The sequence below is a fragment of the Erythrolamprus reginae genome, chromosome 7, assembly GCF_031021105.1.
Source record: "Erythrolamprus reginae isolate rEryReg1 chromosome 7, rEryReg1.hap1, whole genome shotgun sequence".
NCBI classification, from domain to species: Eukaryota; Metazoa; Chordata; class Lepidosauria; order Squamata; family Dipsadidae; genus Erythrolamprus; species Erythrolamprus reginae.
This window is the reverse complement of record NC_091956.1, coordinates 68,164,533-68,188,712: the sequence shown is the minus strand read 5'-3', so window position 1 is coordinate 68,188,712 and position 24,180 is coordinate 68,164,533. Positions and strand designations below refer to the sequence as shown.

Genomic DNA, 24,180 nt, shown 5'->3' with positions numbered 1-24,180 from the left:
CCTTCCAGAACCAACAACAGGTAGTTAAAAATACAAATATTCCTCTACTTACAAAGAGGTTAAGGCTCTGAGAGTCCCTTTTGTTGGTAAGTCCAAACAAGCATTAAAAACTTGTACAATATATAGCTCCTACCTTACTTAATTAATGATGAACAGTATGAGTGCAGATCGGGAAGTGGAAATTGTGAATAAAAATTGGAAGAAGGTGGGAAAGCATTAGTTTATCCTGCACCATACTAATCCTTTCCTGCCTTCTCCTAACTTTGGCAACTTCTAAGTTGAATTGTGCACAGGTTTTTCTGTATTGGTGAACGTTTATAACTTGAAAGTTTGTAGGTAGAGTAATATCTGTAAGGCACCAAAATAATACAAGATTTCTTGGGTATATTTAGCTTATAAATTGAAAAAAAAATCAAGGAACGATCTATGGAAAATGATTTGTGAATTATTGAAATAATAACCAAGATACTATATATGTATACACTTTATATTCACCTCTTTTTATAGATAGTCCTCCACTTATGACTATATCTGATCTCAAAATTTCTGTTGCTAAGTGAATCACCGTTATTAAGTTAGTAACATGATTATTAAATGAATCTGACTTCCTCGCTGACTTTGCTTGTCAGAAGGTCACAAAAGGTGAGGGGATCACATGACACTATAACTATCATAAATATGAGTTGACTGACAAGGATCTGATTTTTGATCCCGTGTTCATGGAAATGCATCAACAGTCATAAAAGTGAAAAATAGTCATAAGCCATTTTTTTCAGGGTCATTGTAACCTTGAGCATTCACTAAATGAACTTTTGTAAGTTGAGGACTACCTGCATGTATTTTTCAAAAAAAGTATTGTACAAACTTCTATACAGTGTTCCCTCACTTTTCACAGGGGATGCATTCCGAGACCGCCCGTGAAAGTTGAATTTCCGCGAAGTAGAGATGCGGAAGTAAATACACTATTTTTGGCTATGAACAGTATCCCAAGCCTTCCCTTAACACATTAAACCCCCTAAATTGCAATTTTCCATTCCCTTAGCTACCCTTTCAGATTATTACTCACCATATTTATTTATTAAAGTTTATTTTAAAATTTTTTTATTAAAGGCAGATGAAGTTTGGCGATGACATATGACGTCATCGGGTAGGAAAAAACATGGTATAGGGAAAAAACCCCGCAAAGTATTTTTTAATTAATATTTTTGAAAAACCGTGGTATAGACTTTCCGCGAAGTTTGAACCCGCGAAAATTGAGGGAATACTGTATAAGTTCCCAAGTTATAATAAGTTTTGTTATTTTTGACAGTTGCTTATTTTCTATATTGCTATTATATAAAATGAAATAATTTCTGTATGTTAGTATTCCTAGTAATTGGTATATCATCAGTGCGAAGAAGAAAGGAAAGTTATTTGATAAGTACGTTGAATTCCCTTTTCAATGGAATGTCTAAATATGAGAAGAAAAAATGTGTGATAATTGTCCTTATAGCAGAGGTAAGATCAAATGAGATGATTCATTTAAGCTAACGAAAAAGGAAATATAGTAATCTATATCCATTGTTGTATTAGTACTGTGCAACTGAATATTAATCACAGCTTATGGAAGAATTTTTAAAATTCATTTTCTTCACCCATATATTCAAGATCCTTTTATAAATGCTGTGAACTTCTCTCCCTTAATGTTTTGTGTGCATTTGTGTGTGTGCCTTTGAGTCACCATTGATTCCTGGTAACTGCCTGCATAATTCCTTATAGTTTTCAGTGATTCAACAGAATAGAAAAGGAGTGGAATTAGAATTAGAATTATTAGAAATAGAAATAATAGAAATAGAAGAAATAGAAATAATAGAAATAGAAGAAATAGAAATAATAGAAATAGAAGAAATAGAAATAATAGAAACATTTGGAATACTGTGTTCAGTTCTGGAGACCTCGCCTAAAAAAGATATTGATAAAATTGAACGGGTCCAAAGACAGGCTACAAAAATGGTGGAAGGTCTTAAGCATAAAACGTATCAGGAAAGACTTCATGAACTCAATCTGTATAGTCTGGAGGGCAGAAGGGAAAGGGGGGACAGGATCGAAACATTTAAATATGTTAAAGAGTTAAATAAGGTTCAGGAGGGAAGTGTTTTTAATAGGAAAGTGAACACAAGAACAAGGGGTACAATCTGAGGTGAGTTAGGGGAAAGATCAGCAGCAACATGAGAAAATATTATTTTACTGAAAGAGTAGTAGATATTTGGAACAAACTTCCAGCAGAAATGGTTGGTAAATCCACAGTAACTGAATTTAAACATGCCTGGGATAAACATATATCCATCCTAAGATAAAATACAGGAAATAGTATAAGGGCAGACTAGATGGACCATGAGGTCTTTTTCTGCCGTCAATCTTCTATGTTTCTATGTTTCTATGTTTTCTTGGAAAGATTTCAGAAGTTATTTGGCATTGTCTCTTCACTATGGATGAGAGAAATGTCTGGCCCGAAAGTCACACAGTGGAAAGTGGAATTAAAATCCACAGTCTTCTAGTTTCACGCTACAGAAAGCTGTAGGTGCTTTAACCACTATACAAACTGGCTCTCTTTTTATATTTTGTTATAGATTACATTATGATATTCAAAATTATCACACATATGTAATTCTTGATTTTGAAAAATGCATAACTGAACTGTCAGCTTTGAACTATTCATCATCTGCAGATACAGGATTTCTATTTAAAATGTTGAATGCATGGATTATAATCTGATATCATACAGTATATTGAATTTTATGTAATGGACAATGCTACATGTATTTTATAATTTTATAATTATGAATTGTAATTTTATGTAGCAGAGAATTTCAGAAGATTTGCCAGTGCAACTGCTATAGCAATGACATTATTCATATAAGAGGCAGTTTTTAAATTTTATAATATATCTTTTAATGTTTAAAATGACATGAAAATTATACTAATAAAATTTCATTACAGTCCGTCAAAAGTTCGGCAAAAGTTCAGGTTCGGGAGGCCGCTGGGAAGCCCTGCCGCCCGGCTGTCACCTTTTAAAACAGCCGGGGGGCTTCCCAGCAGCCTCCTGAACCCGAACGCCAAACCCGAACTTCCGGGTTCGGCGTTCGGGAGACCGCTGGGAAGCCCCACCGCCCTGGTGTCACCTTTTAAAACAGCCGGGGGGCTTCTTGGAGGCCTCCCGAACGCCAAACCCGGAAGTTCGGGTTTGGCGTTCGGGTTCAGGAGGATGCTGGGAAGCCCCCCGGCTGTTTTAAAAGGTGACAGCCAGGCGGCAGGGATTCCCAGCGGCCTCCTGAACCCGAACTTTTGCAGAACTTCCGGGTTCGGCGTTCGGGAGACCGCTGGGAAGCCCCGCCGCCCTGCTGTCACCTTTTAAAACAGCCGGGGGGCTTCTTGGAGGCCTCCCGAACGCCAAACCCGGAAGTTCGGGTTTGGCGTTCGGGTTCAGGAGGATGCTGGGAAGCCCCCCGGCTGTTTTAAAAGGTGACAGCCAGGCGGCAGGGATTCCCAGCGGCCTCCTGAACCCGAACTTTTGCAGAACTTCTGGGTTCGGTGTTCGGGAGGCCGCTGGGAAGCCCCGCTGCCCGGCTGTCACCTTTTAAAACAGCCGGGGGGCTTCTTGGAGGCCTCTCGAACGCCGAACCCGGAAGTTCGGGTTTGGCGTTCGGGTTCAGGAGGACACTGGGAAGCACCCCCGGCTGTTTCAAAACGTGACAGCGGGCGGTGGCGGTTTTTTGCGGGGGGTTTCTTTTCCGTTGCACGGATTAATCGATTTTACATTGTTTCCTATGGGAAACAATGTTTCGTCTTACGAACTTTTTGTCTTACGAACCTCCCTCTGGAACCAATTAGGTTCGTAAGACGGGGTATTACTGTACTAAGTAAAAGTTCTGAATCCCTATGCCAATGTAATATTTCAGTTTTTTCTTTTTAATAGATTTATAGACATTTCTAATATTCTGTTTTCATTTTGTCATTATGGAATACTGAGTGTAGATTAATGAAAAAAAATGAATTTCAACAACTGTATACAGTGATCCCCCGCTCGTTGCGAGGGTTCCGTTCCAGGACCCCCGCAACGAGCGGGTTTTCGCGAAGTAGCGCTGCGGAAGTAAAAACACCATCTGCACATGTGCAGATGGTGTTTTTACTCCCGCAGCGCTAGCAAGGAGCCGAAGATTGGGGGCGGCGCGGCTGTTTTAAAATGTCGCCGCCGGCATGGGGGGCTTCCTAGCAGCCCCCCAAACCCGGGTTGGGGGTCCGGGGGGTGCTGGCAAGCCCCCCATGCCGGCGGTGACATTTTAAAACAGCCGCGCCGCGCTGGCTGTCGGCGCTTTGGAGCTGAGTCCCGGAGCGAATTCGCTCCGGGACTCAGCTCCAAAGCGCCGACAGCCAGCGCCGGCGAACGGCTTCTCCGCGCTGGCTGTCGGCGCTTTGGAGCTGAGTCCCGGAGCGAATTCGCTCCAGGACTCAGCTCGAAAGCGCCGACAGCCAGCGCCGGCGAACGGCTTCTCCGCGCTGGCTGTCGCCGCTTTCGAGCTGAGTCCCGGAGCGAATTCGCTCCGGGACTCAGCTCCAAAGCGCCGACAGCCAGCGCCGGCGAACGGCTTCTCCGCGCTGGCTGTCGCCGCTTTCGAGCTGAGTCCCGGAGCGAATTCGCTCCGGGACTCAGCTCCAAAGCGCCGACAGCCAGCGCCGGCGAACGGCTTCTCCGCGCTGGCTGTCGCCGCTTTCGAGCTGAGTCCCGGAGCGAATTCGCTCCGGGACTCAGCTCCAAAGCGCCGACAGCCAGCGCCGGCGAACGGCTTCTCCGCGCTGGCTGTCGCCGCTTTCGAGCTGAGTCCCGGAGCGAATTCGCTCCGGGACTCAGCTCCAAAGCGCCGACAGCCAGCGCCGGCGAACGGCTTCTCCGCGCTGGCTGTCGCCGCTTTCGAGCTGAGTCCCGGAGCGAATTCGCTCCGGGACTCAGCCCCAAAGCGCCGACAGCCAGCGCCGGCGAACGGCTTCTCCGCGCTGGCTGTCGCCGCTTTCGAGCTGAGTCCCGGAGCGAATTCGCTCCGGGACTCAGCCCCAAAGCGCCGACAGCCAGCGCCGGCGAACGGCTTCTCCGCGCTGGCTGTCGCCGCTTTCGAGCTGAGTCCCGGAGCGAATTCGCTCCGGGACTCAGCCCCAAAGCGCCGACAGCCAGCGCCGGCGAACGGCTTCTCCGCGCTGGCTGTCGCCGCTTTCGAGCTGAGTCCTGGAGCGAATTCGCTCCGGGACTCAGCTCAAAAGCGCCGACAGCCAGCGCCGGCGAACGGCTTCTCCGCGCTGGCTGTCGCCGCTTTCGAGCTGAGTCCCGGAGCGAATTCGCTTCAGGACTCAGCTCGAAAGCGGCGAGAATGAACGGCGTGGGCGGGCGAAGGGCGGGCGGCAGCGAGGAGTTTGCGTGGGCGGTGGGGAAACTCCTTGCTGATGCCCGCTGCTCGCCCTCCCGCCAGCAAGAGGGGGAAGACCCAGGGAAGCCGCCCAGCAGCTGATCTGCCGGGCCCCATCTACACATGCGTGCCCATAGAAAAAAAGGGCACACATGCGCAGATGGTGTTTTGACTTCCGGGTTGAAAAATCGCAAATTACCCTGTTCGCAATGGTCGGGGACGCAATAACCGGGGGATCACTGTATTGTCTTTCTTTAGTATGTGTCAATTTTGAACAAATATTTCAGTCTAAGAAGATAATCTAAAGCTATAATACTATCTACTTTATATTTTACAATAATCATAATCATAATATAACGGAAAATTAGACATACTTTGCTAGAGAGACATTCCCTGAGGATGAACTATAGCATGAGTCCAAAACTTTGGAAGACTAAACCTCTGGTCCCAGTGACCAACCCAGATGGGATCTTTTACGTACAAAGACACTGTGAAGAATAAATAAATTGATTTTCAGAAAATAACAGTTCTGAAATTTTCTTTATTTTTTCTAGGTGAACTCAACATACGTTAATAGCATTGCAGAGAACATTAAAATAAGGTAAACATTTTAAAATCTGAAAATATGTCATACGTATTGCTTAAAAATTCACTAATACTAAATTTTATGTAATGTGAAATTAATTGCATGTTTATTTAAAACATTACAAATGCTAGACAAAGTGTATGTGTAGTATGTGCATATATACATGCTCATACACAAACACACATATTATACATAAATCAATTAATTTAAGATAGTAGAAGAGACCTGATTCATTCACAGAATCATAAGAGCTCAAGAGGTCATCAAGTCTGCACACTGTAGGATTAACTACAACATCCCTCTATATGACTTCCTTGAGGTAACTGATTCTGCTACCAAACACTTCCCTCCTGGACCTTATTTAAGGGTTAAAGGGTTAAATAAGGTCCAGGAGGGAAGTGTTTTTAATAGGAAAGTGAACACAAGAACAAGGGGTCACAATCTGAAGTTAGTTGGGGGAAAGATCAAAAGCAATATGAGAAAATATTATTTTACTGAAAGAGTAGTAGATCCTTGGAACAAACTTCCAGCAGACGTGGTTGGTAAATCCACAGTAACTGAATTTAAACATGCCTGGGATAAACATATATCCATCCTAAGATAAAATACAGAAAATAGTATAAGGGCAGACTAGATGAATCGTGAGGTCTTTTTCTGCCATCAGTCTTCTATGTTTCTAATGTTTTTCTCAATGTTTAATCTGTTAAGCTTTTCCAATGCTTATCTTTAAAGTTCCCTCATTCTAAGAGCCAAATTGCTTTTATGTAACATGGTAGAAGCTGCAGGCCTTTAGGTCCATAATCTAAATTGAGTTAAGCAGCTTGTAGGCTTCCGGAAGAGCAGTGATGGGCTACTACAGGTACGGTCAGGTACGCAGAACCGGTAGAAAAATGTTGAATTTTTTTCTTTTTTCTCCTTCTGGGCTCTGGGAATTATTATTATTATTATTTATTATTATTTATTAGATTTGTATTCCTATCGCAGTAAATGAGGTTGAATGAGTATAATTTTAGAAGAGCTATGTGTGTATGTATACATACACATACAGTTTGTATAGTAGATAATGTATACTTTTGTGTCCCTCTGTGTAATATGTATTTACACACATGGCATATATACATAGAATTAAATAGTATATTTTGGATGTTCAGTAATAGTAAATAGATAGGGAAATAGTATCTCTTTGAGGCGGGGAGAGGCCAGGCACCCTAACCCTAATCCTGTCCCAAACCCTTGATGTGAGTGACGTCAAGTTGGCCACCTTTAAGCCAGTCACATGACCTTTAAGTCACTCCCAGTCACATGATCATCAAACCTCTCCCACCTAGTCACATGGCCAGCAAACCACACCCACAAAATAAGCTATGCCCACAGTGTGGTAGTAAAAAGTTTGCAGCACTTCAGAGGAAGTACAGTAGTCCCTCGCTATACCGCGCTTCACCTACTGCGGCTTCACTTCATCGCAGGTTTTCAAGAAATATTAATGAGAAAAATCATTTGCGGATCTTCGCTGGTTCGCGGGTTTCTGAGGAAGTCGATCGGCAGATTTAAACAGCCCGCCAAACTCGATCGGCAGGTTTTTCAAAAAAAATATATCTAAAATTGTAAATACTGTATTTAAATACTGTATCTAAAATAAATACTGTGTGGGAAGGGTTTATAAACACTTAAAACAATGAAAACTTACCAAACAATTACAATATAAATACTTAAATAAGTACTATCAGTCGATAAATTCCCCATTGCGGATTTCACCTATCGCGGCCGGGTCTGGAACGTAATACCAGCGACAGGTGAGGGACTACTGTATTGCAAACTCAGAACCACAGCAAAGACAAGAGAACCAGTGAGCAGCCTGTTTCCTTGGCAACTCTGGTGATGAAGAGAGGGTGGCAGATTTCCCCCTCCCCAATAGTCTCCAGATAGCTGTTCCTTACATTATGATTGTAGGACTGCATGGCATTTTGTTATTGATTTGAGTGTTGGGAGATGATCTTCCTTCCTTCCTTCCTTCCTTCCTTCCTTCCTTCCTTCCTTCCTTCCTTGATCCTTCCTTCCTTCCTTCCTTGATTCTTTCTTTCTTCCTTCCTTCCTTGATTCTTTCTTTCTCTTCCTTCCTTCCTTGATTCTTCCTTCCTTCCTTGATTCTTCCTTCCTTCCTTGATTCTTCCTTCCTTCCTTCCTTCTTTCCTTCCTTCCTTGATTCTTCCTTCCTTCCTTGATTCTTCCTTCCTTCCTTCCTTCCTTGATTCTTTCTTATTCTTCCTTCCTTGATTCTTTTTTTCTCTTCCTTCCTTCCTTCCTTGATTCTTTCTTTCTCTTCCTTCCTTGATTCTTTCTTTCTTTCTTCCTTGATTCTTTTTTTCTCTTCCTTCCTTCCTTCCTTCCTTCCTTCCTTGATTCTTTCTTTCTTTCCTCCTTCCTTGATTCTTTCTTTCTCTTCCTTCCTTCCTTGATTCTTCCTTCCTTCTTGATTTTTCCTTCCTTCCTTCCTTCCTTCCTGTGTGTGTGTTTGTCTGTCTTTCTGTGTGTATCTGTGTATATGTATATGGTGTGTGTTTATATCACACATACACACATGCAGAAAATGAATTAAAGCAACCATTGCAGATATGTAGCCTTAAGTCATTAGATATAAATATTGAAATATCATATTGGCATTTGGCACCACCTTCTGTTGAAGTCCTGTCATTTGAAGTGCTTTTAATTACCCTGATTGAACACTCACTGGAAGAAAATATTGTTCTTTTCTTTCCTCAGCTTTTCAAATGAAGTTCTTTCTGGTGCTCTGGAACTTATTTCTCCCCACGAATCCTTTTACCCCGACTTCTCCAATCTTAAGGAAACATTTGGGGATTCAAAAGAAAGAGTGAGGTATGAAAGGTGGGATGATAAGATCCTTGGATTGCATTTTCCTATGCATTTTTAAATTAGGATTGTTTTATTTCTTAAAATTTGATCTCCATTGTTGCACATGATCGTTATACAATAACTTTATAATAAAACATAATAGTGAAATATGTGTTTATTGCCTCTGATTAACACATAAAGCAGCTACCAATAAAAGGTAGATATAAGCAGAGAGACATTAATGAAAAGGGGCACAATCTGAGGTTGGGGGAAAGATTAGAAGTAATGTGAGAAAATATTATTTTACTGAAAGAGTAGTAGATGCTTGGAACAAACTTCCAGCAGACGTGGTCGGTAAATCCACAGTAACTGAATTTAAACGTGCATGGGATAAACATATATCCATCCTAAGATAAAATACAAGAAATAGTATAAGGGCAGACTAGATGGACCGTGAGGTCTTTTTCTGCCGTCAATCTTCTATGTTTCTATGTTGAAAGGAACTCATTACAATCAGCTTTAGAATAACCTCAGTTTTGAAAATTTATATTTGTATAATTTTTAAATAATTAATTCCAGTTCTTGTCCTGATTTAGTTAGTTTACAAGAGATGAGTTGTTGGGGACCCCTGGAGGACAGAAGGAAAAGGGGGGACATGATAGAAACATTTACATATGTTAAAGGGTTAAATAAGGTTCAGGAGGGAAGTGTTTTTAATAGGAACGTGAACACAAGAACAAGGGGACACAATCTGAAGTTAGTTGGGGGGAAGATCAAAAGCAACATGAGAAAACATTATTTCATTGAAAGAGTAGTAGATCCTTGGAACAAATGTCCAGCAGACGTGGTTGGTAAATCCACAGTAACTGAATTTAAACATCCCTGGGATAAACATACAGTATATCCATTGTAAGATAAAATACAGGAAATAGTATAAGGGGAGACTAGAGACTAGTATAAGGGGAGACTACCATCAGTCTTCTATGTTTCTATGATGTAATTTATTTGTATATACGTAATCTGTTGGAGTTCAAAATCCTGTTCCTTCATATTGATAAGCTAGCACAGGGGTCCTCAAACTTTTTAAACAAAGGGCCAATTCACAGTCCCTCAGACTGTTGGTGGGCCAGACCAGCTGGGTGGGTGTGGCTAGATCGTGTGATAGGTGGACATGTCCTATTTAATAGTCCATTAAACAATGCATACACATTAAACTTGTTTTGCTCCTGGAGGCGTTTTATTTGCTGTTGTTACTCTTTTGGCTGACTTTTCTATTTACTAGATCATTTTTTCAGTTGTCTAGGACAGTGTTTACCAACCTTGGCTACTTGAAGATATCTGGACTTCAACTCCCAGAATTCCCCAGCCAGCAAATGCTGGCTGGGGAATTCTGGGAGTTGAAGTCCAGATATCTTCAAGTGGCCAAGGTTGGGAAATACTGGTTTAGGAGACTAGTGCCATGATGGCAAATCTAAGGCACGTGTGCCACAAATGGCAGGCAGAACCATATTGGTGGGCATGCGAGCTCAGGTCCGGCGCGCAAGTGTGCACTGGCCATCTGATTTTTGGGCTTTTTGGGCCGACAGGGAGTCAAGAAGTCTCCAGAGGGGGTGGATGAGACCCGTTTTTGTCCTCTGCCTAAGCTACAGAGCCTCTCTAGGAACCTGGGAGGACCAAAAATGGCCTTCCCCATCTCCTAGAGGTTCTCCAGAGGCCAGAAACATTTCATTTGCTGGCCTGTTTTTTGGTCTCTTCAGGTTTCAGAGCCTTCCTAGGAGCTTGGGGAGGGTGAAAATGGCCTTCTGCTCTGGAGACCAGAAATTACCCATCTCCCAACTTCCAAATGGGCGGTTTCTGGCCTCCGGAGGGTCTCTCTCTCTCTCTTTCTTTCTCTTTCCCCTCTTTTCGGTCTATATCTCTATCTATTTTTCTTCTGGAAGCGGGGGATGGGGAGGCCAATTTTGTCCATTTTCTGGACTCCTAGCGCATTTTTTGTTTGTTTGTTTATTTATTTATTTAGTTAGTTAGTTAGTTAGTTAGTTAGTTAGTTAGTCCAATACACAATGAGGGTTTTAGTGGGTATATATCTATATTCATACTATAGTAAAATACATGATGAAGGTTATAGAGGAGATACTCATAGTAAAATATATCTAAGAAATAATAGAAAAGAAGTTATAGGAATAGAACATATCAATGAAAGAATAGAAGAAGTGATATAGGAATAGAAGAAAGGTATAGGAGATATAGGAGAGCAATAGGACAGGGGACGGAAGGCACTCTAGTGCACTTGCCTCCAGAAAGTCTCGGCAGGCAAAAATTGTTGGCCTTATCTTTAAGTTCCAGTCCACAGGCCTCGTGAAGATATTTGATTGGATTGGATTGGATTTGTATGCCGCCCCTCTTCGTAGACTCGGGGCGGCTAACAACAGTAGTAAACAGCATATGACAATCCATTATAAACAGTTAAAAACCCTTATTGTAAAACCAAACATACATACAGACATACCATGGATAAAATTGTAAAGGCCTAAGGAGAAAGAGTATCTCAGTTCCCCCATGCCTGGCAGCAGAGGTGGGTTTTAAGAAGCTTACGAAAGGCAAGGAGGGTGGGAGCAATTCTAATCTCTGGGGGGATATGTCCTGTGCTCAGGCGAAGGGTGGGCAGGGAGATATGGATGGGCCACATTAATGGCTTTGGTGGGCCACATTCGGCCATAGTTTGAGGACCCATGAGCTAGCAGGTCCCTATTTTCTATGAAAGGGTACAGTCATCAAAGCTATAAGAAGCATTATTACCACAACTAACAGTCTGGGTCATATTGAGGCAACTTTTAAAGGGGAAACTAGCGCTTTCCAGGAAAACTGACACATACACCAGACAGTTGCCTGCATTTCCAAGCAGATACAAGATGCCATACATATGAAGATCTTTCTGGAACAACATGATGAAATTCTGGTTACTATATACGGTACGTTAGTCCTTGGATTTAAATATTTAGCATCATCGTTTTTTTAAGACACAACCAATCAATTCTAAGTTTGAAGGTTTCTGTTTTAGTTCCTTGTTTTCAGTGCAAGAAAATTTATTTGGCACAAGAATTAGTGACTACCACTTCACCTCTTCAATTCTTCCACCTATTTTCTACACCATAGATAAGAAAGAAAGCTGGTTTATTTATTATCATAAAATAAGAAATCCTCCAGTATTTTTTACACAATTTCACTTTGTGTACACAAACCATATACAGTGATCCCCCGGTTATTGCTTCCCCGACCATTGCGAACAGGGTAATTCGCGATTTTTCAACCCGGAAGTCAAAACACCATCTACGCATGCGTGTCCTTTTTGCTATGGGCACGCATGCGTAGATGGCACCCGGCAGATCAGCTGCTGGGCGGCTTCCCTGGGTCTTCCCCCTCTTGCTGGCGGGAGGGCGAGCAGCGGGCATCAGCAAGGAGTTTCCCCACCGCCCACGCAAACTCCTCGCTGCCGCCCGCCCTTCGCCCGCCCACACCGTTCATTCTCGCCGCTTTGGAGCTGAGTCCTGAAGCGAATTCGCTTCAGGACTCAGCTCCAAAGCGGCGAGAGCGAGCGCGGACAAGCCATTCGCTGGCGCTAGCTCTCGCCTGCCTGCCCGGTAGCAAGGAGCCGCCTGCCTGCCCGCTAGCGAGGAGCCGAAGATTGGGGGCAGCGCGGCTGTTTTAAAACGTCCCCGCCGACATGGGGGGCTCGCTAGCACACCCCCAAACCCGGGTTGGGGGTTCGGGGGTGTGCTAGCGAGTCCCCCATGTCGGCGGGGACGTTTTAAAAACACCCGCGCGACTTTCCAATGAGTCCCGAAGACAACGTGTTTGTCTTCGGGACTCATTGGAAAGTCGCGCGGGGTGTTTTAAAACGTCCCCGCCGACATGGGGGGCTCGCTAGCACACCCCCAAACCTGGGTTGGGGGTTCGGGGGTGTGCTAGCGAGTCCCCCATGTCGGCGGGGACGTTTTAAAACACCCGCGCGACTTTCCAATGAGTCCCGAAGACAACGCGTTTGTCTTCGGGACTCATTGGAAAGTCGCGCGGGTGTTTTAAAACGTCCCCGCCGACATGGGGGGCTCGCTGGCACACCCCCAAACCCGGGTTGGGGGTTCAGGGGGGTGCTAGCGAGCCCCCCATGTCGGCGGGGACGTTTTAAAACACACGCGCCGCTTTCCAATGAGTCCCGAAGACAAACGTCAAACTTCCCCGTTTGTCTTCGGGACTCATTGGAAAGCGGCGCGTGTGTTTTAAAACGTCCCCGCCGACATGGGGGGCTCGCTAGCACCCCCCAAACCTGGGTTGGGGGTTCGGGGGGGTGCTAGCGAGCCCCCCATGTCGGCGGGGACGTTTTAAAAAACACGCGCCGCCCCCAATCTTCGGCTCCTCGCTAGCGCTGCGGAAGTAAAAACACCATCTGCACATGCGCAGATGGTGTTTTTACTTCCGCAGCGCTACTTCGCGAAATCCCGCTCGTTGCGGGGGGTCCTGGAACGGAACCCTCGCAACGAGCGGGGGATCACTGTATCAGAGAAGATCAATGAAGAAATTAAACTTTAGGCAAATATGATGGAAAAATCTTGAAAGATAATATCAGGTGAATAAAGGATTTACATTCTGAAATTCAAAGCCCGGTAGGAATAGATCCAATCTATCAAAGTGCTTATAATTTCAGATTGAGAAAATATAATTCTTGATACTACTCAAAGCTTTTAATATCCAGAATAATCAGTAGAGTTGTTTTCTACATAAATATTCTTCCAATTATAAATAACGACAGCAATTTCCATTCTGAATTCTACCTTGCAAAATAATTTGAATGAGTTTCAGCAAAAAAATTATCTATACAAAAAGAAAAATATAAAAATAGATTTGCATTTTAAATTTTCCATGATTTTTTTGTTTTGTTTAGGTGGAGAACAAAACAGAATTTGGATTATAGTTTCTTAATGATGTATGCCAAACAAAAAGGAACATATTATTTACAGGTGTGTTTCGTGACTATATATGGTTATCCTGTCTAAATTGTGCAAGATTATGTGTCTGGATTCTACAATCTTTAGGTGTCGGTTAGGGTTAGGGTGGCCGGTAACCTCACAGGCATCCAAAACAGATGGCAAGACAACATAAGACAACATCAGCGACCGATTAGGTCCCACAGAGTTGGCCTTCTCCAGATCCCGTCGATGAAACAATGTCGTCTGGTGGGCCCTAGTGGAAGAGCCTTCTCTATGGCGGCCCCACCCTCTGGAATCAACTCCCCCTGGAAATCAGGATTGCCCCCACCCCCTCGCCTTTCGCAAACTCCTTAAAACCCACCTCTGCCGTCAGGCGTGGGGAAATTGACTTCCTCGGGCCGTTTCCATTTTATGTATGGTTTGTCTGGGATGTATGACTGTTTTTTATATTCATGGGTTTTAAACTGCTTTTTTAATCATTAGATTTGTACTGTACTGTATTTTGTTGTAGTGAGCCGCTCCGAGTCTCCGGAGAGGGGCGGCATACAAATATAATAATAATAATAATAATAATAATAATAATAATAATAATAATAATAATAATAATAATAATATAAACAAAGATATGCAAGCCATGGACCTGCGCCCTGGAGATGCAGCTGACCTTGCAAAGTGGTGCTCAATGATCCAAAAAGCGGACGCAGGATCTATGAAAATACACTAGGAAGAATAAGAAGAAGATAGAACAGTGATGGCAAAGCTTTTTTTCCTTGGGTGCTGAAAGAGTATGTGCACATTCCATCGCACATGCGCAAGTGCTCACACCCATAATTCAATGCCTGGGGAGGGTAAAAACAGCATCCCCCATCCCCGGAGGTCCTCTGGAAGCCGGAAACAGCCTGTTTCCCAACTTCTGGTGGGCCCAGTAGGCTGATGTTTTGTCCTCCCCAGGCTTCAAAGCCTTCCTTGGAGCTGGGGAGGCTAAAAATGCTCCACCACCCCCTCCCAGAGGCTCTCTGGAAGCCAAAAACATCCTCCCAGAGCCTCTGTGCGAGCCAAAAATCAGCTGGCCGGCACACACATGCACATTGGAGCTCAGCCAGGGCAACAGCTCACGTGCCAGCAGATATGGCTCCGTGTGCCACCTGCGGTACCCGTGCCATAGGTTCACCATAACATTTAGCATCTTCGTCCTTTTTTAAAGACACAACCAATCAAGTGACAGTGAGTTTGTCATTTTTTTCTCCTTTACATGCAAAGAGAGATTAAATGGTACTTATTCTCATGCTATATTGTCTTTAAAACTGGAATATATGTATAAATGAGAATCCTTTTCTAATAGGTGGCAGGGAAGAAAGGGGAAGATATCTGGTTCTTCCTTTCCTTCTAGTTGTGCTAGGAAGCAATTTTATTTATTTATTCACTTGTCCAATACACAAATACATAGGAAGAAAAATAGACATGTAGTAATACAGTGATCCCTCGATTATCGCGAGGGTTCCGTTCCAAGTCCCCTCGCGATAATCGATTTTTCGCGATGTAGGGTTGCGGAAGTAAAAACACCATCTGCGCATGCGCGCCCTTTTTCCATGGCCGCGCATGCGCAGATGGTGGAGTTTGCGTGGGCGGCGGGGAAACCCGGATCTTCGTCTGCTCGCTGCTGCTGCGGCCGCCCAGCAGCTGATCTGCTCGGCGGCGGCAGCGAGGAGCCGAATCGGGCTTTCCCCTTTGCGTGGGCAGCGGGGAAACCCGGATCTTCGTCTGCTCGCTGCTGCCGCCGAGCAGATCAGCTGCTGGGCGGCCGCAGCAGCAGCGAGCAGACGAAGATCCGGGTTTCCCCACCGCCCACGCAAAGGGGAAACCCCGGCTCCTCGCTGATGCCCCTGCTCGCCCGCCCGCCCGCCGCCCGCCAGCAAGAGGGGGAGAGATAGAGAAAGAGAGAGAAGGAAAGAAAGAGATGAGAGAGGGAGGAAGAGAGTGTGAGAGAGGAAGAAGCAAGATAGAGAAAGAGAGAGAGAAAGAAAGATGAGAAAGGAAGGAAGAGAGTGACGTCATCGGGTGGAAAAATCGCAATATAGCGTTTCGCGAAGAACGAGATCGCGAAAATCGAGGGATCACTGTATATATAATCTAAGGCAATTAACCCACCTATTTGCTTATGCCTTCCCCCCCCCCATGCAAGCTATTCTTTTCCTTAAAAAAACAATAATCTGGCAATTGCGTTATTAATCAATACAAGATTGACAGTAGTTTAGAGAAATTTGTGTCAATATCTTCAGCTCATGCAGTCATTCATGTTTTCTTGAGTCCACAGAGGCCTCTGAGAGACCTTTGACTCTGCTAAGGAATAAATAATGAGGGTATCGGAGCCCTAAGTACAAGCAACCAAATCCCTCCTCACCTAAGATGAAATGTAATTATTTCTCGGTCTCCTTTCAGACCTCGCTCATTCTGAGATAATTGTGCATTTCAAAGCTGAAAGCATTTTTGATGAGCTCTGATTCAGTAGGGCCCAGAAAGTGTTTCTTATCAATGCTCAAGGGAGGGGAATGAAAACATTAAAAACTTCATTAGCTTTTAGTGTCTTGATTCAGAACGTGAGCCAACAGTCAGGGACTTGACGCACTGTTTCATGAGAAGTTTATCTTTGTGCAGTTAATGCTCAATTAAAAATGCCAGGGTATTACAAACTGTTCTGTCGAGCTCTCTGGTAGAATCCTCCCAAAAAATGCACAGATACAATTTCAGGCACACTCACGTTTGAAAATTCAAAATAATGTTCTTTATACCGAAAATGCAAATAAACACAGCACTCTTTTGGTATAGCAAAGAGCACTCGTCTCCAAACAAATTGGTAATTTGTACAAGTCCCTTATCAGTTCTGTGATACTTAGCTTGCAGCTGTGAGGCAATTCACAGTCCTTCTTCTTTCACAAAGTGAAACACACTTTGCTCTGGGTTAGTTTCAAAGGGGGGGAAAATCAGCACACAAAGGTCGAAGTCAGCAAAGCAGTCATGAAACACAACAATCAGATAACCCTCCACAATGTCCAAACCCACAGGCTGCTATTTATAGCAGCCTCACTAATTACCACAGCCCCAGCCAACCACAGGTGGCCTCATTTTCTTTGATAATAATCTCTCAGTTGTTGTTGCCTATACATCGCTCTCCGCATGCGTGGTTGTATCATTAACTCTTGCGCTGAATCCAAAGAGGAGAGAGATACTTGATCTCCTTCTGAACTGTCTGCCACACTCTCCTCCTCCCTGTCACTCATGTCTTCTTGGTCAGAGGAGCCTTCATCAGCAGATTCCACCGGGGGGGGGGAGCAAAAGAGGCCTGCAGCATTTGGATGTCTCCCCCACATCCACAGTCCTTGGGGCAGGAGCAGGGCCAGAGCTAACCACAACACAAGCGAACACATTTTATTCTGTTTTCAGAGTGGTGGTCATCAGGGGCAGATTCCTCTTACGTAGTGAAGGGCTACCAAATTTTTTACTACCACACTGTGGGCGTGGCTTATGCAGGACGCCCTACATTTTCTTTCAACATCTTTCAGTGCAAATTAGGTGCTCTGGGGTGGAACTCCATTTTTGCTACCCCATTGCATCACACACACCCCCGTCCGGGCAGCAGCCCACCCCTGCTCTTACGTGCTGCCACCAGTGTGCTGCGCGCACTCAGCATGGAGAGTCTTGCATGTGTATATATTATGTGCATGGGTCCCCAACATAATTTTGCTTCCCTGTTCGTGCAGGAAGTAAAAATGCACTAAAATATTGTGAGAGGACATGTGCACAAGAGTTTTCAGCATTTTTTTTTGCTTCTGCGCATGCCAGATTTTGCTTCTGCACATGGGCAGGAAGCAAAAAATACCCAAAATTAAAGAAAAAAGATGACAGCACCCGAAGGACTGGCATCGGAGTGGTTGTGTGTAAATTGTGCAATCTGGTGGCCACTACCAGTATACAGTCGCCTACTGCACTGGTAGCAACCCAGCTCTGGTAGTCATGTTACTGTTTGAAGCACCAGCCTTAGGATGGACATGTGGGCTAAAAGGATATTATGGCACCAATGAAGACCTAGAGGCTATCCAAGTCATTGGACTGTGATTCACAAAAGCTTAGGTGTTAAAAAATAAACTTGTTTAGCTTTAGTATGCCACAGGATTCTTTGTTTTAAATACTATGGTAATTCAAGATTGGGCTGATCAAGTGGTTAAAAATAACAGAAGCATTGGCTTGCTAGCATTCAATACAACTTGTACTGGAAAATATTGAAAGAGAGGAGGTTTGTTAAATAAACAGGACACATTTTGGGAAAGTAGAATAATATTGGCAACAAGGTTGGGTTACAGCTAATAAGAGATTTGCCTACGGTATAGAGCAGGGATCCTCAAACTTTTTAAACAGTAGGCCAACTCAGGGTCTCTCTGACTCTTTGGGGACCAGACTGGTTGGGTGGGAATGGCCAATTTAGTAGTCTATTAAACCAGAGGTCCCCAACCGCCGGTCCGCGGACCGGGACCGGGCCGCTGGGGTTTTTCAGCCGGTCCGCGGCGCCGCTGACAGCTAGCTTTGGCTGCCGGGGGGGCGGGGAGGATTAAATCCTCCCCCCCTCCAGGAGCAGCAAAAGCCTAAGCGGCGGGGTGCATTTCGGCAATGCTTTCCCTCCGCGGTGGGGGGTGCAGGGCAGGCGCAGGCAGCCCCAGGAGACGCCGCCGCTATCCGGGCGCGGCGAAAGCGAGTCGGTCGAAAGGCTGCCCGGGTCGCGCCTGCGGTCGTCCTCGCGCTCCCATCGCGCAACAAGTGCGGGCTTGTTGTGGCTGCCGCGCGCCGCTTTGCCTCCCTCTGCTGCGAGCCTTCGGGGCTCCGGGGCGGCGCGGCTGGCGGGAGGGCAGCTTCCAGCGGGACGTTGATGGGTCTTGGAAAGCTTTCTCGTGGCGGTGGCTCTGGCGCGGCTGCAGGGCGTTGGTGGGAGCAGGAACTCCGTCGGATCGCCCGAACTCCAAAGCCTCAGCGAGGTTTGGCTGCCGGGGGGGCGGGGAGGATTAAATCCTCCCCCCCTCCAGGAGCAGCAAAAGCCTAAGCGGCGGGGTGCGCCCTTTGCATTTCGGCATTGGCGCTCTCTCCTCCAGGAGCAGCAAAAGCCTCAGCGACTGATCGCGTCGTTTGCCTTTCTGCTCCATCGCTGAGGCTTTTGCTGCTCGTGGAGGGGAGAGCGCCAATGCCGAAATGCAAAGGGCGCACCCTGCCGCTTAGGCTTTTGCTGCTCGTGGAGGGGGGGTTGGCGGTGCCGATACCAAATGCTTTCCCTCCGCGGTGGGGGGTGCAGGGCAGGCGCAGGCAGCCCCAGGAGACAAAGAGTGAATGAGAGAAAGGAAAGAGAGAGAAAGGGAGGGAGAGAAAGGAGTGAGAGATAGAAAGGCTAGAGAGTAAGAGGGAATGAGAGAAAGGAAAGAGAGAGAAAGGGAGAGAGAGAAGGAAAGAGTGAGAGATAGAAAGGATAGAAAGAGGGAATGAGAGAAAGGAAAGAGAGAGAAAGGGAGGGAGAGAAGGAAAGAGTGAGAGATAGAAAGGATAGAAAGAGGGAATGAGAGAAAGGAAAGAGAGAAAGGAAGGGAGAGAAGGAAAGAGTGAGAGATAGAAAGGATAGAAAGAGGGAATGAGAGAAAGGAAAGAGAGAGAAAGGGAGAGAGAGAAGGAAAGAGTGAGAGATAGAAAGGATAGAAAGAGGGAATGAGAGAAAGGAAAGAGAGAGAAAGGGAGGGAGAGAAGGAAAGAGTGAGAGATAGAAAGGATAGAAAGAGGGAATGAGAGAAAGGAAAGAGAGAAAGGGAGGGAGAGAAGGAAAGAGTGAGAGATAGAAAGGATAGAAAGAGGGTATGAGAGAAAGGAAAGAGAGAGAAAGGGAGAGAGAGAAGGAAAGAGTGAGAGATAGAAAGGATAGAAAGAGGGAATGAGAGAAAGGAAAGAGAGAGAAAGGGAGGGAGAGAAGGAAAGAGTGAGATAGAAAGGATAGAAAGAGGGAATGAGAGAAAGGAAAGAGAGAGAAAGGGAGGGAGAGAAGGAAAGAGTGAGAGATAGAAAGGATAGAAAGAGGGAATGAGAGAAAGGAAAGAGAGAGAAAGGGAGGGAGAGAAGGAAAGAGTGAGAGATAGAAAGGATAGAAAGAGGGAATGAGAGAAAGGAAAGAGAGAGAAAGGGAGGGAGAGAAGGAAAGAGTGAGAGATAGAAAGGATAGAAAGAGGGAATGAGAGAAAGGAGAGAAAGGGAGGGAGAGAAGGAAAGAGTGAGAGATAGAAAGGATAGAAAGAGGGAATGAGAGAAAGGAAAGAGAGAGAAAGGGAGAGAGAGAAGGAAAGAGTGAGAGATAGAAAGGATAGAAAGAGGGAATGAGAGAAAGGAAAGAGAGAGAAAGGGAGGGAGAGAAGGAAAGAGTGAGAGATAGAAAGGATAGAAAGAGGGAATGAGAGAAAGGAAAGAGAGAAAGGGAGGGAGAGAAGGAAAGAGTGAGAGATAGAAAGGATAGAAAGAGGGAATGAGAGAAAGGAAAGAGAAAGGGAGAGAGAGAAGGAAAGAGTGAGAGATAGAAAGGATAGAAAGAGGGAATGAGAGAAAGGAAAGAGAGAGAAAGGGAGGGAGAGAAGGAAAGAGTGAGAGATAGAAAGGATAGAAAGAGGGAATGAGAGAAAGAGGAAATGAACCCCACCCCCATATGACCAAAGCGCCCCCCCCCCCACCGGGCCATGGAAAACTGGTCTAGCTTAATGCCGGTCCCTGGTGCAAAAAAGGTTGGGGACCTCTGTATTAAACCATACACACAAACTAAATTTTAATTTGTTTTGCTCCTAGGGGTCTTTTATTTGCTTTGTTTGCGTGTTGCTCTTTTAGTTGACTTTTCTTTTTACTGGATCATTTTTTAAGTTGATTGGGAATTTTACAACCAACAAGTCTCTCTCTCTCTCTCCCTTTCTCTCTCTCTCTCTCTCTTTTTCCCTCCCTTCTCTCTCTCTCTCTCTCGCTCTGACATCTGGGGGAGGGGGAAGGAACTCCTGAACTGGTGCTGGGTGGTGGAATCTGATGTTTGGAGGTCAATCAGCAGTACACCGAAGACCAGTTGGCTGGTGGGGCAATCCCGTGGTATCCCCAAAAGTAACACATCTCTTTTGCTTCCAACTTAAAGACTAATCTGGCCAGTGAGTGGGCAAGCTGATGGCCTTCCTCCACAATCCAGTCCTCCTGCAGCTCTCTTCCGGCCAAAAATGGGCCCTTATGGCCTCCTGGGGGCCTCAATGTGCCCCATTTTTGGCTTCCCTGATTAATGGCTTCAATGGGCTGCATATGGCTTGTGGGTCGTAGTTTGAGGACCCTTGGCATAGAGCCTAGATGCAGGTATCAAGCATAGTAACCTCTCTTCTGACGGCATAACCTTTTCCAATTTTCTGGAAACTTATTTGAATTTATGTTATCCCAAAGAAGAGACATTAATTAACTAGGTAGGTAGGCACTAAACAGAAGCTTCAAATGGCATAGCTTATTAAATGACTCGTCTGCCAGCTACAAGAAGTCCCTTCACCATTTATCATTGTCAGGGTAGTTACTGCAGATTATTTTTTTTCCTCCGCTCCCCTCATACATAACATTTATAAAGCTACTGCCTTTGCCTTATGCTTGTTGCTGCTATACAGAACAAAATTAAACCACCGGTAGCCCTGCACTTTATTTAGGGAAAATATAGAAGTAAAGTAATTTAACATGTTTACTTTTTAATCAATACAGTACAATTCAATAGGGGAATGGTCTACTTAATTTTATATATCTTTCAAAGATCTACCAGGCTTTTACAAAAATGTAATTTGTGATTCCTTATCCTTGACTCAAAGCTATCTGTGATGGCCAGTCATTAAAGCCTGGAATGACTCTGTGGCTTCTTTCCCAAACCCCCGAAACTTTACCCTTAGACTGTCTAATGTTGACTTCACCTCATTCTTAAGATATCTTTAAAGGTTGTACATAAGCGCGCCAGCATGTCTATTGTCCCTGACCTAATATTGCCTTTCGTTTGCATCCATTTCATGTATTCATAGTTATGTTTATACTTATATCTGTTAATCTAATACATGTTTGATGAAATAAAAAAATATACACTCGTATAAAAGTATACATGTACAAAAGGATCTCTTATCAAAGCAGATGTTTGTCAATTGTTTTCCTAGAGCAGACAGGTGGGAAGGCACAAGAGTAGGAGAACTTTCCAGTATGAGTACAGTGATACCTTGTATTACGAATTTAATTGGTTCCAGGATGAGGTTCGTAAGGTAAAAAGTTCGTAAGATGAAACAATGTTTCCCATAGGAATCAATGGAAAAGCGATTAATGCGTGCAAACCCAAAATTCACCCCTTTTGCCAGCCGAAGCGCCCATTTTCACACTGGTGGGATTCCCCTGAGGCTCCCCTCCATGGGAAACCCCACCTCAGGACTTCTGCATTTTTGCAATGCTGTAAGAGAATCCCAGCAGGGGAATCCCACCAGCGCGAACACGGGTGCTTCGGCTGGCAACGGAAATCTGGAGGTGGGGTTTCCCAGTGAGGGAAGCCTCAGCAAAATTGCAGCATCGCTGAGGCTTCCCTCACTGGGAACCCCACCTCCTGACTTCCATTGCCAGCTGAAGCGCCCGTTTTTGCGATGCTGGGATTCCCCTGCTGGGATTCCCCTGCTGGGATTCCCCTGCTGGGATTCCCCTGCAGCATTGCAAAATCCGGAGGTGGGTTTCCCATGGAGGGTAGCCTCAGGGGAATCCAAGCAGCGTGAAAACGGGCACTTCGGCTGGCAACGGAAGTCCGGAGGCGGGGCATCCCAGCGGCGGGGGCGGGTTCGTAACGTGAAAATAGTTCGTAAAAAGAGGCAAAAAAAATCTTAAACCCCGGGTTCACATCTCGAAAAGTTTGTATGACGAGGGGTTCGTAAGACGAGGTATCACTGTATATGGTAATCTGTAGTCTGGACAAGATTTACTTAAAGCATCTTAGAGTCAAACCAGTTTGAGAACCCAATGGGAATAGCTTAAATAGCAAGTGCAGATATGCTTCAGGATAAGAATATTCTATTTTATTCTTAAGGGAAATGGAACACTGCCAATATAAATGCATTTGTATAAGCTTTCATAACATGCCTATAGCTCTGTCAATCTGTGGTGGATCTTCTGTGTTAATAATAATATTCCCACATGTTGTTTGGCAGGGAATCCTTCAAGGATTACATTCCTAGATTGCTTTCCTAGATTGCCTTCATGCCATTTCCATACTTATGCCTTTTCATTGGCAATTAATTTCATTCACTAGAATTTATTTAAATTTTATGTTCATACATACGTTGATGTTTTATTATTAGTAGTAGTATTTTATCAGGGTATTAGTTGAGTCTTGACATAATCATCATTTTAGTGGTTCCTGGAAATCAGCTTTATTAATAATGTAAATTCTGGATCGATTCCAAATATACAATGATATTCCTTCTATTTGTAGATTTCTAACGATACGTTGATGACACCTGGAACTCTCAAATTTTCATAAATCTTTCTTACTCTAATCCTTTTCTTGTTGGAAGAAAAATTCCATTAAGTCTTAGGATCTATGATTTTGCTAGTAAAAATAATCTCTTTTTCAGCTAGAAGATGATATTGTGGCCAGCCCTCATTATTTATATAGAATAAATGACTTTATTGAACAAATGTTATCACAGGAATGGATAATTCTTGAATTTTCTCATCTTGGGTTTATTGGTAAGTACAGCAGTAGTATTTAAATTGAATATATAATAAATAAATAAATATTGTCAAGAGTCCAGAAAGATAAGCTTTAAAAAATGTGGATGCATTTTTTATTTTTCACCAGCAAAATTATATTATTAATTATTTGATGGTGGTCATTTCCCACAATATTTTTAAATTTATTACTAGAATTTGTATGGCCACCCATTTCACTAAAAGCACACCGGGCAGCAAACAAATATCCAATAAAATATTTTTCCAAAATCAGGTGTTTCTGTGCTTGCTTTTTCAGACTATGTTAGGTATGCATTGCAGTAATAGGTACTGTATGTCTCATGGAATTCAATAAAGCTTATCCGTAATTTAAAAATTATAGGCTTTTCAAGTCAAAATCAATGTGCTTCAAAAAAGAAAAAAAAAGTCCACATCACTTTTTATGTAAATTATGGATTTTCCAGAGGATCATGAAAGAAAATAACTGGTGAAGTTGTGTAGTGAGTTGCCTAGATCTCATCCAAGCACTATAAGAATAGTATAATACATTATCACC

General features: G+C 44.1%; 1 protein-coding gene across 1 annotated transcript in view; it reads left to right on the top strand.

The window, feature by feature from the left end:
- The window catches only part of MGAT4D (MGAT4 family member D), a 43,188-nt gene that overhangs the window by 4,729 nt on the left and 14,279 nt on the right, over positions 1-24,180 (top strand). Inside the window, exons 3-7 of the mRNA XM_070756642.1 lie at positions 1,364-1,497; positions 5,990-6,036; positions 8,782-8,895; positions 13,811-13,886; positions 23,528-23,642. Coding sequence (XP_070612743.1) covers positions 1,364-1,497; positions 5,990-6,036; positions 8,782-8,895; positions 13,811-13,886; positions 23,528-23,642 — 486 coding nt within the window. The remainder of the gene's footprint in view (positions 1-1,363; positions 1,498-5,989; positions 6,037-8,781; positions 8,896-13,810; positions 13,887-23,527; positions 23,643-24,180) is intronic.